Source organism: Antechinus flavipes, chromosome 1, assembly GCF_016432865.1.
Source record: "Antechinus flavipes isolate AdamAnt ecotype Samford, QLD, Australia chromosome 1, AdamAnt_v2, whole genome shotgun sequence".
NCBI classification, from domain to species: domain Eukaryota; kingdom Metazoa; phylum Chordata; class Mammalia; order Dasyuromorphia; family Dasyuridae; genus Antechinus; species Antechinus flavipes.
In genome coordinates, this window is record NC_067398.1 from 169,058,704 (window position 1) to 169,079,592 (window position 20,889).

Sequence of the window (20,889 nt, forward strand, 5' to 3'; positions counted from 1 at the left end):
ACACAGCTACTAAGTATTAAGTGGATGTGAAATCAGTTCCTCCTGACTTCAGACAGCTTTACTTTCTTCTTATGTAAACTGAAAATAATAATAGCCTCTATCTTCCAGAGCTATTGGGCAGAAAAAAATGAGATATTTGTAAAGTACTTTGTAAAGCTTTGCTGCTGCTGCTGCTACTACTACTATTACTATAATATATACTACCTGATAAGAAAGGTTAAATTACTGAGATATTCCCAAGATGCCAAATGAATAGTTCTCATGGTTACTTACAACTGCAATATTGAGTCTTCCCTCAGTTTTTCTGAGCTATGGCTTCTCTCCTCTGGCATCATCATCACTACATTTTTCTATCTGATGCCTGAAGAAGGCATCTTCTCCTATCTCTAGATGATCTCCAAAGTCCCGTATCATTCGAAATTTATGATTCCCAAATCCAACTGTTCTGGATATCCACCGTTCTCCCCTTTAGAGTCCTCTAGATTCTAAGAGAGGAAGTCAAAGTATTCTCCCCTAGTCTGGTCAGTAGTTACAACTCTGTCCTTCAAAATGTACAGCTCTGGCAATATCCATGAATCTCTCGAGGTACTCTACTTTCAGGAGAAGTTTAAGATTTCCTCTTAGTTACTCAGCTGATTAGCAGCAATAGCTGTATCCTTCAGAATGCTGAGCTCTAATAATTTTGGGTGTCAGATTAGACATCTCCCCTTTGTCTTCAAACCAGTGAGCTTTGTATGCTTACAGACAACTCACCCAGGAAGTGGAGTTTGTGTCCCCTATAGAGAAGAGCATGAGAGGGACACTGATGCTATTTGCATATAGGGTAACTATAAACTCATTCCACTCCTAATGAATTTCCTGTCTTCAAAATTAAAGTTCACCATCTCTTCCCAAGGGAATATCCCCTGCTGTGCCTATGGTTTTCCTGTCATCATTCCAGGAGAGCTATAACTTTTCCTTCCAAGGGGATCACAGCCAGTTAATTTATACTTTCCCATAAGGGGAGATCCTTGTCCCTTTCCACTCATGAGTCATCAATAAAGGATCCACATCTCAGAGGCCCTCCTCTGAGTAGTTTAACATTAAGTGAGATCCAGCTGTCTGTTATCACTGGCCTACTAAAAGACACCCCCACTATTCCTCATGTCCTTAAGCATCTGGTTGGAATTTTTCAAATCCCTTGTGGCTGAAGGCAGGCCAGTACTAGTCACCAGTTACACAGTAGGTCCCTAAAAGAGCAAGACCACAATTTTCCCAAATAAACTTTAAGGACATCATAACTCAGAATTCTCTATTTATCTACCATTGTGAGTTATAGGTTCTTGGGGGTTTTTTGTTGCTTCTTTCAAGAAACCTCATGTTTAAAGGCTATGGAATGTTGGACTGGATTTCCTATTTCCCAGGAGTACTTAAATTATATTCATTCATTCTTTTAACGAACATTTGTTTGCCTAAAGTACAAGATTAACTTATGGACAAACAAATCCTCTGACCAGAATATTCCCATAATAAATTCAGGACATTTTGAGTATTTTATTCTAACAGAGTCATGAATAAGAGATATAACCTAAGAGAGAGCTTAGAGAATATTTAATCCAACTATTTTATTTCGTAGATGAGGAAATTGAGGCCCAGAGGGGTCAAATTAATGACATAACCAGAAATAAAAAAAGAACAGACTGGATATCTGTCCTGTATCCCACTATCCCTTTAATATTATTTCAACAGAGTTCATTAACAATGTCAATCACTTGAGGAATATTGATAATGGATACCACAGAAATAAGTATCTAGTGGCACAGTGAATAAAGCATTGTGCTTGGATGCAGGAAGACCTGAATGTAAATCCAGCACCAAATACTTACTAGTTATGTGACTCTGGGAAAGTTACTTAACCTGTTTGCCTCAGTTTACTCATCTGTACAGTGAGCTGGGAAAGGAAATGACATCTCCATCAGTATCTTTGCCAGAAAATCTTGTTAAAAGTAGGATCACAAAGAATTGGACATGACTGAAACAACTCAACAAAAGCAAAGCTATAATGATAGGAACTATGTTCTATTTAATCAACATTTTAAAGAAGAATCTGAGAAATTAGTATATTATCTATGATTTCTTGCTCTCACATTGGCTGCATGACCCTAGGCAAATCACTTGTATTTTTAGTGCCACAAATAACTCTCTGAAACTTTAAGATGCAAAATAGCTACTCCACTAAGTATTGCTTAAAGGAGTTTCCTCACCAACCATTCCCCCCATTCTCATCAGTAGAATCATAGGTCCAGATAAATATATACACACATACACAAGGAAGGGAAGAATTCATTATGCAACTGGGTTTAAATTTCATTCCAAGAATACCAGGCAATATTAATTCAATAAGCATTTTTTAGACTCCTACTATATATATTATACTGTGTGTATATATATATATATGTAGTATATACACTATATATACATATGTATTATATATACATATATATTACATATATATGTTACATATATATTCTATACTGTGCTAGATGCAGAGGGTACAAGAAGAAAAAAATAAAGCAAGGAACTTATTCTAATCTTCAATATTTTAACAATGTTCTCAGGAAGAAGCAGAGGATATTGGAATCAAGAACATGACCTTAAAAATAGAGAGTTCAGATTCTTTCTGCAGTTTACTTTTTGACTTCTAGGTACCAATATCAATTGGCACTGATATTTTCCATCCATTACCTGTGTCTTTCTTTGCCAGTCTCTAGATCTCAGAACTACTGAAACAATTCTGGTATACTTATTGCAAATACCAATCTCTGTTGTTAAGGAACAACTTGTGATTTTGACCATCTAGAAATTAGTTTAAAAAAAAAAAGAAACGACCGCATCTTATTCTCTGATTTCATACCATATACATGAGACATGTGTCACATAGGGTGGAGTCATTTTTTTTTTCCTCAGAAAGGTTTCTATCTCACTTCACTCTCAGGTAATATAAATTATTCTTTTTTCAACATCTCTATCTTGTCGTCTCCCCGCCTCTTCCTCTTTATTCATCCATGAACAAGTTCCTGATTCCAAAGAGCTTTGTGGTCACCACTCTGTGATCCTGATACCCAGCTGTTCATTGTTTAGGCTGTGGTTTATGTAGCTTCTCTGACTAACTGTGGTTGTTCCACAGAACCACATTATCATATATCCTCAGAATTGGTTTAAGAAGGATATTTGATAGCTATCGATTTGGGTAAGATTGAAATTGATCATTAAGATGTCAAGATAATGAGTCAAATGATAGTTCCTTCAAATGTAGATGATCCTATTTTCACAAATGCAATTATCATTATGAATTGGGCTTTTGGAAGATTACTCTTGAATTTCTAATGACTCGCAGCTCTTCACAAACTTGAATACTTTTAATTTACTTTATGTTTTGCTTTGTTTTTAGGTCAAGATGTTATTAAGTATAAAAAATATTTTGTGGATATACTCTACATTGGTTGTAATACATGCTGTACGTGAAGGTGAGTATGGTCAACTTCTGGAGGTAACTGCTAAATGTGGAATTTGAGTGCTTGGGAGTGAAATGGGAATGTGGATTTGCTGAAAATAAAGATAAATTTTTCATACTTCTGTTGCTGAGAACTTTTAGCTAGTAAAGTTAGTTTTTGGATAACACTGGAGTAATAACTATGTTTTTAAGATAAGAAACTTCCCAGGTAAAACATGTTCATTTTCAGCATATTCATAAACTAATTTCAGGCTTATAGCAAATGGTCAATAGAGCTGGAAATGATTTTCTCCATCACTTTCCAAGATAAAATAGCAAACTTTGCAAAAACAGTTTGTCATGTAACCAAACAAATTCTCATGTGAAAAAGAAAAGGGCAAAGGATGAAATATTGTATAGTTTTAAAATCTAAACTTAAGAAAACTATTATTTCCTATTTAACCTCTCACTTTCCCCATCCTTCATTAAACACTCATCAGACCAGACATTATATAGGTATATTAAAAATAGATAAAAAGAAGACAGGCAACCACATTTTTATTTAAGAGACTTTATAATTTAAGTATATATATCCCACCTTTAACTAAGCTATATATCCTAGCTTTATTTTTAACTGGTAAACCAGAAATTTTGACAGGTAAAGGAATTGTGGTTACCTTAACATTTACATAGTACTTTAAGGTTTTTCAAAACACTTTATATGCATTCTCTTTTGAACCTCCCAACAACCCTATAAATAGTATAAATGCCATCATTCTCATTTTATAGGTGGGAAACTAAGACTTGGAGAAATAAAATGATTCATTGATGCTACTAAAGCTATTGACCGTGACTAGTCTGCCCCTTTGATGTGAACATATCACCTGAATTCATTGTTTTTTTTTTTAATTATAGCTTTTTATTTACAAGATATATGCGTGGGTAATTTTTTGGCATCGACAATTGCAAAACCTTTTGTTCCAACTTTTCCCCTCCTTCCCCCCACCCCTTCCCTCAGATGGCAGGTTGACCAATACATATTAAATATGTTAAAGTATATGTTAAATACAATATATGTATACATGTCCTAACAGTTATTTTGCTGTACAAAAAGAATCAGACTTTGAAATAGTGTGCAATTAGCCTGTGGAGGAAATAAAAAATGAAAGTGGACAAAAATAGAGGGATTGGGAATTCTATGTAGTGGTTCATAGTCATCTCCCAGAGTTCTTTCACTGGGTGTAGCTGGTTCAATTCATTACTGCTCTATTGGAACTGATTTGGTTCATCTTATTGTTGAAGAGGGCCAGGTCCATCAGAATTGATCATCATATAGTATTGTTGTTGAGGTATATAATGATCTTCTGGTCTTGCTCATTTCACTCAGCATCAGTTCATGTAAATCTTTCCAGGCGTTTCTGAAATCATCCTGCTGGTCATTTCTTACAGACCAATAATGTCTCATAACATTCATATACCACAATTTATTCAACCATTCTGCAATTGATGGGCATCCACTCAGTTTCCAGTTTCTGGCCACTACAAAGAGGGCTGCCACAAACATTTTTTGCACATACAGGTCCCTTTCCCTTCTTTAAGATCTCTTTGGGATATAAATTCAGTAGTAACACTGCTGGATCAAAAGGTATGCACAGTTTGATAACTTTTTGAGCATAGTTCCAAATTGCTCTCCAGAATGGCTGGATGTATTCACAACCTGAATTCATTGTTACAGATGATTATCAAATATTAGCAATACCAATGGCATTACTGATAATCACAATGATAGTAATAACTCTGTTAAACCCATTGTGCAATCTTCTTTTATTGTGATGCTTAAGTTGATAGAGATTAGAACCCAAAGAAAGTATGACTCAAAAGTTCTACTCTGTTCACTTTTAGTGGTAGCGTGATTTACTACACCGACCTCCACTTCTGAGTGACAGCAAAAATAAAAGAGAGATTTAGAATTTGGAGTTTTTTGGGAAGCTGACTGATCTTGTGGGCTTTGTTTGCTGGGAGAAAAAGCAGCTGTGACCTGACCCTCTGCCTGTTACCTAGTGTCAAGGGAATGTGTCTGACCTTCCCTTCTGAAGGACTTATACTCTTTTGAAACTCAGGCATCAGGGTTGTGTCAGTGATAACAGGTCCCTCCCACTCCTGTACATTCATTCAGATATTTCAGATAACTTGTGAAACCAAAGGTGAAATGGAAAAATTTGAGATGTTAGCCAACTTAGGCTAACTGGGTTCAGAGGTGAGCTCAGATACACTTAATGGTCTATTAACAAATAGTCTAGAAGCTGTTTAATAAGTTGTAAGGGATCAAGTAAAAATGAAGCTCACACAGAGAGAATGTGGGTCAGAAGAAAACAGGAAGACAGGGATTTTTGACATGATCAGAAGATTAGATGATGTAAAAGTATGATATAAAAGCAATTGAGGTTGATATTATGCTGTAGTAATAATATTTGGAATAGGGGTTTATACATGTAATTTCACTGGAATTTCACTGGTAATTTCTGGGTGAAGGTGGGTATTCTGCTAATGTAAGTTGGCACCTTCTTTGCAATTTATATTATCAGAATTACCCAGGGCACAGAGGTTAAGTGATTCTTCTAGGATCACAGAGCCAGTATGTTTCAGAGGCAAAACTTGAACCCAGGTTTTATTTTCCTGGCTTCAAGAATGGCTCACTAGACTCTCTGTCCCTCTCTGTTTCTCTGTCCCTGTCCCTGTCTCTGTCTCTCTCTCTATCTCTCACTCTCTCATTGCTATATATACATAAATATATATAGAAACACTATGTAGATGGTGTATATATAAATACTATATTATATATACATAAATATATATTGTATATATATATATACACACACACACATATATATATACACAAATACAAATGCTACAGAATACTGCCTTCATTTAAAAACAAAAGAAAGCAATGACCCAAAATCACATGAGCAGTAATTCCCAGAAGTGATTTTACAATAACATGAACACACAATTTGGGTTTATACAGATAGCTGTCAATTCTTCCTTTGGGTTAATTTCAAGAAAATTTTATTTCTTTAGTGAAAAAGAATATGAAACATATGAAAAGTATTTGTGTAACACTAGCAAGATATACAACATTAATCTGTGTAGCCAGGTCCAATAGTTCCACACTAGGTTTAACTCTGTTTATTCTAAGGCACTCAAGGGATTAATGACTAAAATTAATGAACACATTGTCTACTGATCATTAACTTTATGTTTACTCATGGAAAACTGTTTGTCCTTATGAGGTTGTGAACTGACCTAGTAACTGATAATAAGAGTTCACTTAAGCTAGTGGAGGACATGGGGGAGTGTACCATGGAGAATACCCTACATGTTTGGTCAGAGTAATAAATTTTCATGTTGTCTGATACTTAGTGTTTAAAGATGAATTTTTTTGAGGCGGGGGCCCTTTGGTCACATTGTATGGATGGAATTCACATTACCCTATTTACTGGATTTACTGACAGAAATAAGAAGTAATTGATCCTTTAGTATTTAAAGCCCGGTTTACATCCCCTTCCTTTATTGCATTAATTTCTATCACAACCATCTGGTGAGAACAGTAAGTTTTTGTTAAAATTTTGTTAGAATTTCATTGTCAAAATTTCATAGAAGCTCCTACAGGTAGCTTTTTTTTTTTTTTTAACAGTCTATAAACATTATATTCTAAAGAACTAAATTGCCTTCTTAAAATATTTAGATTTAGAGAACTAAGTTTTTGGTTTTAGTACATTACACCAGATTTAATACACAGGAGGCTTGGCCACACAGATATTTATTAACACTGAAGTTAAAATTGGACTCTGAAAGATTACATTCACATCTAACAAAATCTTTTAATCGCCTTATGCCTATAAACTTGTATCAAAATAAATATTTCTTGGCAAATATGCTTTCATTCAACATTCAATTCCAATGTATTTTGTTTGTTTGTTTGATTGGGTTTTTTAAATCATACTGATTTCCACATTGTCAAAAACATCCATTGTTCATTTAGGACCTAACCCTTTTCTGGTCTACAAAGACAGACTAGCTTAAAATATCACCACCACCATCAAAATGGATCTGTGATTTCATTAATAGAAGGGGCTATTGATGAAGAATTCCCTTCACCCCTGCAGATTGGTGCTAACTTTGCATCTTATAGACTTAGAAAATTATTTGGGACACTGAGAGCATAAATGACTTGTCCAGGGTCATATGAACAGTGTGTGTGTTTCAGAGGTTAGATTTGAATCCGAGATTTGGTGGTTCTGAGATCAGTGTTCTATTAATCAACACTGTCTCCAGACAATGATTGAAATTAAATAAATTAAATAAAATATTTTATTTATTTAATAAATAAATTTATTAAATTTATTAAATAAATTAAATTAAATATTAAATAAATTAATATTATTAATAAATTAAATAAATTCATAGTTTATGGATACAAATAAAGGTATAATAAAACATTTATTAGCTACCTACTGCTTTTAATAGCACTATGCTAGGTTCTATGAATAATGAAAAGTTTAAGTAACAACCTTATATTATTATCAATGAATTTATAGTTTGATAGATATAGGCTAGTGTGGATACAGATTTAAAGGATAAAAGCTCTTCATCTCAACCTTCTTTTTGGGCAAGAGTAAGTAGGGAGAAACAAATATTTAATTATTTGAAAAAATAATTAAAATTATTCCTTATGGAAGCAGACTTAGACCAATGTTCAAAATATAAACCAAAAATTTTTATGTCACTTAAGAAACTCCAAAACATCCTTGGATTAAAAAAATTGAAGAACTCTACCTATTTACCTGATGATCAAGATCTCTTTTAAGAAACAAATTAAATCTAGACATAAACATCCACTGTGAAATACTTGAAGCTTCATGTACTTTGCAAGACTGAATTTACTGGGGGAAAAAAGACACTTTGTGATTCTGGGAGGGTTATTTAAACTATCTAGGTTATGTTTCCTCATCAGTAAATGAAAAGGGTTTTAAACCAATATGATCACTTTTCTAAACTAAAGTTTTTGCAATTTCAATTTTTTTCATTACTTAAAATGAACAGAACTCTCATCTTGTGTATCTTTTTGTTAGAAAAGAAGGAATTTCAAGTCCCTGAAATATCACCTGAAAATTGAAAAATATTCTAATAAAAATAATAAATACTGTTCCTATTAGTGGATTTTCTTTTCACCTCAAACTTTAGGAGAAAGAATTTCAGGACTAACATTTGTAAAAACAAATGTATGAGTCTTCAATTGTTATTTATAGCAAAAGAGAATTTTGGTTTTGAAATAGAAAAAACTATTTGATTTGCCATTGCATTTAATATTAAAGCTTATAATATATGATATTTACATAAGACCTTATATACATTATCTTATTTGTATCTCACAATAACCCTGTGAGCTAGATGCTACAAATAGTTATAACAATTTTTAAGTTGAGGAAACTGAGCCCTAGTGGGGTTAAATGGCTTGCCCATGGCCAAATAGCTGTAAGTGTCAAAAATGAGACTTTCCTAGATTTTCCTACCAACTGTCCAGCATTCTATACATCTTTGTGAATGGTCTTTCTATAGATCCAAATTTTCACATATATACAAAGTATGAAGACAGGATGTCACAATAGATGGATATAACCAATTTCCAGCATTTCTCAAAGATTTCTTGGCCTACAGCTATTCTTTTAGAAGAGAAACTATGTTTGTATTATAACCTTACTTCCTGATTAAAGAACTTGAAAAGAAATATATGATTTCTAATCTAAAGAGATGATTTCTAATTGTAGTAGTTTTTTTAAAAGCAGTATAAGAAAATACTGTACCTTGAACTTCGGAGCAAAAAGTTATTTGGAAGAGCATATCTGATTTTGGAAAGAAAGTATGGTTGACACGGTCACTACACAGAATGATGTCATTGAAACACAGAGAAACATCGCTCCAATGTTCCATTCACAAAATTGTCCTCATTAATTAAAAAGAAAATTGTTGAATGTATTATTCCCTCTTGAAATTAACTTAAGGTAGACTATGTTTAAGTTGAATACTCCTCAAATCAAGAAAGTACTTTCCATAAATTGAATAGGCCATTTCAAAATGAAAAATGTTTCCAAAGGATGACACTTCAACAATCCCAAGCATTTCAACCCAAATTTCTCAACTCAGCAGTAAACAACATATATTTTAAAGTTATATTGGATCAGTGATTTTTGTCAGATAAATCTTATATTGGTGAGCCTCTAAATTCTGCTTATTTTTTGATGAACATATTTCTTATGGATTGAATTTCAATAATGGGGGTAGGAAGCAATATTTTCAATTCAATAGAACAAGCATGTATTAAATGCCTAATACAGTAAAGAGGCTGCCCTATGTGCTGGGAATACAAAGAAAGCTGCTTTCTTAAAGGACTTTATATTGCACAGATTGTATGTTAAACCAGTAGGTTTTTTTTTAAATACAGAATGAAACATTGTGAAGGGAATAGTATCTTTATTAAATTGTTAAGTGATAAAGCAATGAAATCATTGGGAATGCGGTACAAAGGGGAAGAGTTCTGATTTGGAGTCAGAAGGCCTCAGTTTCTGATCCTGATACTGAAGCATAATACTCATGGAACCTTAGACGAGTGATTAAGTTCTGATTATCAGTGTGTTTAGCATATAGTAAAGGCTTCATACGTTTATTTTCATTCATTCTGAGACCCTCACTTCCCTCTTCTATAAAACAGATTGGATTAGATGACCTCTAAGGTTTCCTATCACTAGAAACTAATAAAATAACTCGAAGACCAAATTTACTTTGATATATAGAATCTGACTCAGCTTTTAGTCAATAATGTTATTAGAAAACACTTTGGACGACAAATATTTGCTAGGCTATCCTAACATATTGACTGAATTCATGCTTCAAATGACTCCAATAGACAGCAGAGATAAGATTACTAAGTGCCCCCCCCTTACAAAACTACTATTCTCAGATATTATGTCAAAACCGACCATAAGAACAGTGAAAAATGGGGATTTAAAATTTTGTATGTAACAGAACTCAATGATATATTGCAAATTAAAATTTCAGAGACTAAAATTTTTGAACAGAAATTTATTCTTTATATGCATATCTTAGAAAAATCAGATAACCAGAAACTGATTTCCCTTAAGGAGAGAAATAAGTGGCAGCATCTTTGCAAAGTGCTTACAGCTGGAGTTGCAGTGATGCCAAAAGCAGGAGCCAAAAAAGGATATTAAAACATTGCATTCTCCCTTGTTCCAGCTTACTAACATGGTCCGTTTTACTTTATCCTTTTTTTTTCTTCCAGTACCTTTATCATATCAAAATTGCCATGATCAAATATTTCATTTTCTTTTAATTTCTTGAAATCTTTTCTGTCTCTACTACTCTTGTGTTAAGCTCTTCATCTGATGCTTCCCATTTTGACCTCAGACTTGCCATAACTTTCTTGTATGCTCTAGTTGCAAGTTCCTTTGTGTACTCAGACACTGAATATCTTATTTTTGTTGTATTTGGCAAACATGAATCTTAAAAACTTTTCGGAAATAAATCTTATTTCTATACCCTATAAATATCTATAGGGTATTTCTATACCCTATAAAATCAATGTAATCACTACTCTTAGCATGTATTTTTTGAGTACTAGCCTGTGTTTCATGCATATTACTTCTGTAGTTGTTATTCACTATATTTAAAACTCTTGGTGTATAGCTTTACCCATAATAATATGTTATTTTTCTTTTTAGTTTTGCTTTTTCTTAATTTTTCTTTTCTTTTCTTACTTTGGGTTTTTGACTACATATATGTAGAATTTAATTGGATGGTCATTTTTAGCATCTATAATGTGGTTCTCTTTCTTTCTTCTAGTCAAAATGGAGAAAAGTCCTCCTGTAAAGGGATTCCTTTCTGGAAAAGTCATTTTACCTTGTCACTTTTCAACTATGCCCACCTTACCACCCAGTTACAATTCCACAAGTGAATTTCTTCGTATCAAGTGGTCGAAGATTGAAGAGGATAAAAGTGGAAAAGATTTGAAAGAAACTACTGTCCTTGTGGCCCAAAATGGGAATATCAAGATTGGTCAGGGCTACAAAGGAAGAGTGTCAGTGCCTACCCATCCAGAGGATGTAGGAGATGCTTCACTTACCATGGTCAAATTGCTTGCAAGTGATGCAGGTCTTTACCGCTGTGATGTCATGTATGGAATTGAAGATACACAAGACACTGTGCCATTGGCAGTGGAAGGTGAGGTTTTTTGCAATGTCTAGGCATTTTTTGATTTAACAACATTAAAAATTAGTATGTTAAATTAGCTATCTTATTCTAGGATCACTCTGGTAATACCAGAAAAAAAAATAGACCAAATATTCTTCTCCAGTTATAAATTGCTACTTATTATGGATAACTCACCTCCCTCCCTTCCTCCCTTCCTCCTCATTTCCTTCCTTCCTTCCTTCTATCCTTCCCTCCTTTCTTTCCTCCCTCCCTTCTTCTCTCCCTCCTTCCCTCCCTCTACTTCTCTTCCTTCCTCCCTCTCCATCTTTGTTACTTACTATCTGTATGATTTTGGGCCAGACCTTCAGTTCTTATCTATGAAAGGAGGAAATCAAGTCAAATGAATTCTATACTAGCTCTAGATGACTCCCTGAAGCTCTGGAACTGTGATCCTCAGATCTTATGTTATATTTGGAAACATTATGGTATAAAAGATAAAGCTCTATTCTTGTAATCAGGAAGATTTGAGTTTGAAGCTTATCTTTGCTACTTACTAGCTTTATGATGCTATTTAAAATGTAACTTCATAAAACTCTTAAAGACTACATTTTTCCTGGATTGTGATCCCTGGGGGATGGGGAATTCACTCTGCTACAACAAAACAATTAAATGTCTTTGACATACATTGCCATAAAATAATAATGATAATAGAATTGACCTCATAGGAATGTTTTGAGGATCAAATGTTGTAAATTACTTTGCAAATTTTAAATATTAATATATTAGATCTTTTATGTAGTGCTCACTTATATTATACCATTTGAGTTTCTCTGTAATCCTAACTAAATGCTGCAGTGTCTAGCATTATGCCTCCACATAGCAGAAACTCAATAAATATTGAACTTTAATTATATAAAAATAGCTATTGAAGAGAAGGAAGGAAGGAAGTGTCTGAAAAGATTAATTCATTAATTGTTCCTTCTTATTTCTCTCAAAGGAAAATTTGCCACGTATCCAGCCATAGTTTGTATATGATTTCAATATTTAAATTAACATACCAAATAGAAATAATTCTACTTGCTGGGTCTGTGCTGAATGATAAAACTCTTAGAAAGAGAAGATTTTGGCAAATTTTACCCAGTATTATAATACTGAGACATGTTGTAGCAAGATTAATTTTCTCTAACTATCAGTTTTCCTATAAAATATTTAACTTTCAGAAATATATGGGGGTATTTATCAAAACTCTTTCTTGTGTTGCCAGAAAGGAAATACTTTGCATTTCAGATGCAGAAAAATATCTTCCTGCACATCCTTTTGCCTACAGATTCAGTTGCTTCCTCCCGTAATTCTGTTTTTGTGCTTGCCAAAACTCACCAATAAACTAGGTCTTTTCTAATGTATTTGCCAGTTAGTGTTTACTTCCAAATTAGTCCCAAGTTAGTTGTTTTTTGCTTTATTTTGTTTTGCACAAAGAACAATCTCAAAAGAAGTTTTTCAGTATTAAAGAGCAAACAATGGATTTGTTTCTTTCCCTTCTGAAACAATGAAAATCTTGTATTTAATATCTTTAGCCCCATGGAGTCTTGTAATTATTCTAGCCTTTGCAGAGTCCTAACATGCTAATATATTCTCCATTCTTCACATAGACTTTTTTTTTGTCTAATCATCAGTGGCACATAAGAATTCTAAATATGAAGACGTCAAAGCTTAATTTTTAGGTCAGAGTAAGAAGAATAAAGAGTTGCCTAAATTCTTTCTGAGGTCTTAAAATGACTATAGACCTTGTATTGAAACCCTAAAAACAAAAACTTCGTAAAATAACTGATATAAACTTTCTTTGGATAGATTGTATGGAGATGCCTATCTTCTATGTGTCAATAGGAAGGTTTATGCAATGTCATAACATAGGAAACATCATCAAGAGGAAAAGTTCATAATAATAAATGCATTCATAGAATAGAGATGGTCTAACTGTAAGGTTAACTTTGTCTGCTCAATATATTTCCTTTTGTACACATAAGGCTTTCTGTTGAGGCTGGTCACTGGAGCTTATCAATGGAAATGTCGTGCTATATTAAGTTAGCTGTTGAAATCACAGTCACATACCATAGATTTAGAGGGCATGAATGATAATCTTATTAAGAAAGCAAACAATACTATAAACAACCAGGCCTAAATGGGGAGAGCCTTATAATCTTCCAAACCACTCTTTAAGGGAGAAGGGAGGGAAAAACTGTTAAAATTAAGGAAAATTCAGAGAGAACTACAATAATCATCTAAGGTCATTTTATGAAATTTTGATCTGATGAATTTCTAATATTAGAAGGTAACAATTGAACGCCTCAATATTAGCTAACTTGGGAAACCAAAACAATGAATACAGAAGGTATAGGAGCTTTATACTAAATAATTGCTCATTCTGTCTAACTAACATCTGGGTGCCAGACAGTGAGAAGCAGATCATTTTCAGGTTCTTGGGAATCCTTAGAAATTGGTAGCTGGAGTGGAGAAATATGAAGTAACCCAATAAATAAGTGCAAGTGCAGCTAGAAGCTCAATGGTTAGAGCACTGACCTTGTAGCCAGGAAGACCTGAGTTCAAATTTGGCTTCAAATATTTTTTAGCTGTGTGACCCTAAGCATCTCATTTAATATCTATTTGCCTTAATCCAACTGGAGAAGGAAATGAAAAACCACTCTAGAATCTTTGCTAAGAAAACCCCATGGATGGGATGGTCCACAGGATCATGAAGAATTAGACACAACTGAAAGACTGAATAACCTGGCAGGGCAAAATGATGATTGATGGAATCTTGTCTGCTTTAAATTCCACTTGTCCCCAGCTCCTAATTTCTGTGGATTGTTCAATCTCAGAGAGAAGTCATGTAGAAAAAAGGATCAGGAAATGTAAAAACAAAAACAAAAACAAAAAAAACCCCAACATTTCTATGTCAATTGCCTATTTTAATTTTTCACTGCTGGTTCTGAGTAGGGGTTCTTAGGATGATCAATATAACTGATAACAGTATAACTAGATATCAGTATTTTAGGATATCACTATAACTGAACTGAGGAGGGAGGGCATTTACATAATAGCTTTTCTAAGTATCCCTTCCATACTATTAGTTAATGATCACTAATACCTAATGTTGTCCCATCTTGTTTGGGAGGCTGCTTTACATCTTGGATTTTTGTTTTTTTCTTCTTTTTAAGTGTTGTTTTGTGCTTTAGGGTTTATGCCTTGTAATGAATAGAGAGGTAGCCATAGGGATCTGACTTCAAATTGTGTGTGAAAAACACTCTGACATAGGCTGTGTGACCTTAGGTAGATTGTTTAACTTCTTAGTGCCCCAGGCAAATCTTTGAGAGTATAAATTGTAAAGAAATTGCCAATTTGTAATTTGAGGGAATTTTCCTCAGGTATAATCATTAATCTCTCATATCTTGTGTTTAACAGAAATCAAAGTGTTAAAGCATCATATCATAATTACTATCTAATTAGATATCCAGACATCATCTCATTGATAAATGGCTCAATAGGGTCTAATGAAAAGTTAGGGAAAACCAAGTTTAAATCAAGCCAACAACTAACATTTATTAAACTCCTACTATGTTCCAGTCTGTGTGGGCAATAACAATGGTTTGCTTTAATTAAGTGAAATAAGATATGGCCTATGTTATAGTTATCCTGTGGGAAAATAGTCATACTTTTAACTTGTATTTATTTGAAGAATCTTATGAAGTTAGTCTTATAGATGACAACTTGCTCTTCTGTATAGGTTAACTCATTATTTGTGTTAGATGTATAGTATGTACATCACTTTTGTCTATCATCTCTGTATTCCCATGGAAAGGAAGAAATACATTTTGTCCAGGAGACTACTTGTTATGGACATTTCATAGCCATTTGCTGAGCCATATCTTAAATTGTGAATAAGCAAGGGTTTATTGTAGATAAAAAAATCCCTACTCTCAAGGAATTCAGTGTAATAGGGAGACAATATTTAAATAACTGTACAAACAAGCTGCATATAGGATAAACTGGAAATAGGAAAAAAGGAAGCCATTAAAATTAGGAGATATTGGAAAAGGCTTCCTGTAGAAAGTAAGATTTTTAATTGGGACCTGAGGAAATCAAGAACAGAAATGAGCAAAGGAATATTTCAGGCATGGGGGAATAGTCAGAAAAAGATGCTTAGAATTGAAGAATGGACTGCTTTGTTTGAAGAATAGCAAAGAGGCTTATGTTGAATAGCAATGGAGAGGAGGTGTGAATAAGTAAGAAGATTGGATAGGTCAGGAGGAGAAGTATTTGAAGGGCTTTAAAAATCAAGCAGAGAAAGTGAGGCAAGATAGAGACTATAATTTGCTCAGGGCCATGCATTTAGGAAGTTATCTGAGGCTGGATTTAAACTCAGTTCTTCCTAACTCCAGGATTAGATTTTAGCCAACCATCTCAAGATTACATTTCAAAAGATGATGCCTGAAGACAACAGAGCTTAAACCAAAGGAATAAATCTTTAATGGTGGATTTGCAATGATGGTAGTATTTGAGGATGTTAAATTATACCATTAGTAAGTAATTTCTAATGGGATTTTCAACCCATCTGTGACCTTGCTTTGTTTTTTAATTAGGTTTACCTAAATATAAGAAATTAAAGTGATGAGGCTGTCTATTATGTATTATTACCACTTAATTAGATATAAGCATATTACCCCAGTGTGAAATTTAACATATTATGGTGAGAAACTTTAATGCAGTCTTAACCACTTTATCATCTTCTACTGTCTTTACAGGTGTTGTTTTTCATTATCGAGCTGCAACCAGCAGGTATACTCTGAATTTTGAAAAGGCTCAGCAAGCTTGCTTGGAAAATGGTGCTGTAATAGCAAACCCTGAACAATTAAAAGCTGCATATGAAGATGGATTCGAGCAATGTGATGCAGGCTGGTTGTCTGACCAAACTGTGAGGTGGGGAATCCAATGTAGACAGTCCAGACTTCAATTATCCAGACATTTGCTGACTCTCCTCCTCCTTCTCCTTCTTCTCTTTTTCTCTCTGTCTCTGCTGTCTGTCTGTCTGTCTGTATCTATCTTTGTCTCTGTCCCTATTTCTCACTCTCTCTCTTTGACTTTAGTTCTTGGTGAAATTTTAGAGTATATCTTTAAAGGATGACAAGTGCATATTTAAAATGGGAAATAGTGTTTATGAGGCATCTACATAGTTTCATCTAGAACATATTATTCCAGATCAAACTAATTTCCTTTTTTATAGGTTATTTAAAATGACAGATTTAGAGAATGTTGTTGATATAGTTTTTTGGTTTTAACAAAGCATTCAGTACAATCTTTCATGTTATTTTTTTTGGGGGAAAAGATGGGTGAAATGAGATAAATGATAGATTTGGGACAGTGATAGTAGTCATTAAGAATCAATATTAAAAAAGATCTTTTCTAATTGCTGTATGAATATGTACTTAGCTCTGATTATTCTTTTGTTTTGTTTAAAATTATTAAATTGTACAAAGGCCAAGATGGTATGCTTATAAAACATGCTAAGAGCACAAAATTTAGAGGAATATTAATAAGCAGAAGAGGGAGACAATATTTTATTTTAAAAAATTAAAATTTTTAATTTTTGGTTCAAAATTTTCTCCTTCCAACCCCTTGTCTGCCCTTGAGAAGAAATACATTTGAAATCATGTAAAACATATTTACACATTAGCCACATTTCAATAAAAAGCAAGAAAAATAAAGAAAAATGCAAAACAATATGCTTCATTCTGCACTCAAAGTTCATCAATTCTCTCTCTGAAAAGGATAACTTTATTACAAGTCCTTTGAAATTGTCATGGAACTTATATTGATCAGAGTAGCCGAGTCTTTCACAGTTGATTATTGTTATGATATAGTTTTGCTACTTCTTTTCACTTTACTTTGCATCATCTCAGAAGAGAGACAAGATTTTAAAAAGATAGGTTAAGATATTAGGCTAAATCGAGTAAGAGGAAATTTAGTAGCAATTAATGTAAAATTGTACACTTGGCTTCCAAAAATATCAAGTTCACAATACAAGATGGAGGAGACATAGCCAGACAGTAGTTTGCTGGAAAAAGATTTTTTTTTTTTGGTGGATTGCAAGCTTAATCAGTTAACAATGTGACATGGTAGCCAAGAAACCTAGTGCAAATTTAGCAAAGCATAACCTTTGGAAGAAGGGAGTGATCATCCCACTAAACTTTGCCCTAGTTAGAAAATAGACTATTTTAGTCAATTCTGGATACCACAGTGTAGGAAAGACCCAGAGAAGCTGGAGGACAACCAAGATGGGGAAGAGTTTCAAGTTTATGTCATTTGATGATCATTTGAAGTAATTCGGGATGTTCTTCTTGGAAGAGAGAAAACTTGGGTGGGGGGCACATGGCAGTGAACTTGAAATATTTCGTTTTTTTCCCAATAATGTTTTATTTTTCCAAATACATGTAAAGATAGTTTTCAACATTCTTTTTTTTATTATTATAGCTTTTTATTTACAAGATATATGCATAGGTAATTTTTCAGCATTAACAGTTGCATATCTTTTTGTTCCAACTTGTTCCCTCCTTCTCCCTATCCCTTCCTCCAGATGGCAGGTTGACCAATATATGTTAAATATGTTAAGGTATAAGTTAAATACAATATTTGTATACATGTCCGATTATTTTGCTGTATAAAAATAAATGGACTTTAAAATAGTGTACAATTAGCCTGTGAAGGAAATCAAAACTGCAGGTGGACAAAAATAGAGGGATTGGGAATTCTATGTAGTGGTTCATAGTCATCTCGCAGAGTTCGTTCCCTGGGTATAGCTGGTTTCAGTTCATTACTGCTCTATTGGAACTGATTTGGCTCATCTTCATTGGTGAAGAGGGCCACGTCCATCAGAATTGATTATCATATAGTATTGTTGTTGAGGTATATAATGATCTCTTGGTCCTGCTCATTTCACTTAGCATCAGTTCATGTAAGTCTCTCCAGGCCTTTTTGAAATCATCTTGCTGATCATTTCTTACAGAACAATAATATTCCATAATATTCATATACCACAATTTATTCAGCCATTCTCCAATTGATGGGCATCCATTCAGTTTCTAGTTTCTGGCCACTACAAAGAGGGCTGTCACAAACATTCTTACACATCCAGGTCCCTTTACCTTTTTAAAAATCTCTTTGGGATATAAGCCTAGTAGTACACTGCAGGATCAAAGGGTATGCACAGTTTGATAGCTTTTTCAGCATAATTCCAAATTGCTCTCCAGAATGGCTGGATGTATTCACAATTCCACCAACAATGTAACTTGAAGTATATCAATTATGAAAATATGTTAGTACTGAAGCATTGTCATATGGAAGAGGGAATAAGTTTATTCTTTTTGACCCTAAAAAAGCAAAAGTTGGAGCAAAGAGTAAAAGATGCAAAGAGGCAAATTTCAGTATGATATAAGAAAAAAACTTCCTAATAATTTAAACTTTACCAAAGTAAAAAGATTTGTCTCAAGAAGGAGTTCCCACCTTCATTAAGAGTCTTTAAGCAAGGGTTTCCTAGTCATTTGTCAAGTAGCTTATAGAGGAGATTTTTTTTAAAAAAATAAATTAGAGTAGATGATCACTGAGATTTTTCCAGTCTGAAATTCTATACTGAAAGAAAACATTTATTTGTTTAAGAAGAGTTAAACTAATAGATTTAGAGCAAAAGAAAACCTCAAGCTCTTGTGATTCAACACTTGTTTAAAGCTAGAAAAACTAGGATTTATCCAACACCAAAGTAATCAATGACAGAATCACAACTCATATCAAGGTCTTTGACTCTAATTCTTTAACTTCATGTGTTCCACTATGCTACCTTGGCTTATCATGATTATCTTTTTTCAGATATCCTATCAGAGCACCCCGAGCTGGTTGTTATGGAGATATGATGGGAAAAGAAGGAGTCAGAACATATGGTTTTCGTGCTCCTCATGAAACTTATGACGTATATTGTTATGTGGATCATTTAGAAGGTAAGCATTTTCAAGCTTCTGCAGCTTTCTGAAAGCTAACAATATTGATTGACAACCTTCTATGAAAATGAATTTTTTCCTATGGAGAACCAGGAAGAGCATCTAGTTGAAAACAACCCTATGGTTATGTGGTTTAATTGGCTTAAATTAACAGAAACTAGAGGAAGGAAACCTAAAACTGGCTGGTCAGGTTTGGGATTTCTATACTTAGGGATGGTTCTTTCTGTAAAGCTGTTCCTGGGGTTTCCATTTAGAATGCCCTGAACAGAAGGCTATAATAACCAAAAAGAGGAATGCTGGCTTCCACCACAACCAAAACTTCAGATAAAAAAATTAGCTGATGTTGTTTTCCTTCAGGCTTAATATTGAGATTTGTCATAGCAGAAGAGGATTACAGAGATGAGAAGAAACCTTAGGTGTAATCTAGTTTTACAGATGAGAGACCCTCTCATTTTACAGAAAAGAAAACTAAGGCTTGGAGAGGTCCAGTGACTTGCAGAAAAGTATGTGGCCAGTAACTGGCAAAGTCAGTATTTGAACTCAGGTGCTGTTACCTTTAGATCAAGGCTTTTTCCATTGCAAATCAAAACAAGAAACTTCAGTCTAGTCTTTTTCTAGATATTTCCATTATGCTTGAGTGTAATATTGAATATATAGTGTAAAATGTTTCTTATTTTTGTTTTTGTATTATTCTTATGTTTTCGTTAGTTTAGGGAACTTTTGGTGAGAAAACTCGCTCCATCAATTCAGGTAAACATTTAGTTTGCAGTTTACAGTCTTAGAGTGTTGACTTGCTCAGGAAAGACAGGATGTGTATGAAGCCTTACCCAAAGCTATCTGACTCCAAGGCCAATTCTTTAACCACAATGCTGTCTCTTTAAGATGAGTTATTATTTCTGAGTTAGAATAAAATTGTAATGTCACAGTTTCGCATTTCCCTTTTAAAAAAAGTTACTTTAAAAAAGTATGACTTAAATGATATCTATATCTTCAAGACTTGAAGCAGCATATTCAATAAAAGGGACTGAATATAAAAAAATTTGTCCTTATAATGAAGTATTACATCAACAAATTTGTAAAGAGATCAAATCGTAAAATTCTGCCAAAGTA

The 20,889-nt window shown here is 33.6% G+C and overlaps 1 protein-coding gene across 1 annotated transcript in view; it reads left to right on the plus strand.

Moving 5' to 3' along the window:
* Positions 1–3,436: 3,436 nt before the first annotated feature.
* VCAN (versican) overlaps positions 3,437–20,889 on the plus strand; it is a 123,221-nt gene continuing 105,768 nt past the window's right edge. The window contains 4 exon segments of the mRNA XM_051993021.1: positions 3,437–3,506; positions 11,390–11,767; positions 16,537–16,711; positions 19,652–19,779. Of these exon segments, the coding sequence (XP_051848981.1) occupies positions 3,437–3,506; positions 11,390–11,767; positions 16,537–16,711; positions 19,652–19,779 (751 nt within the window).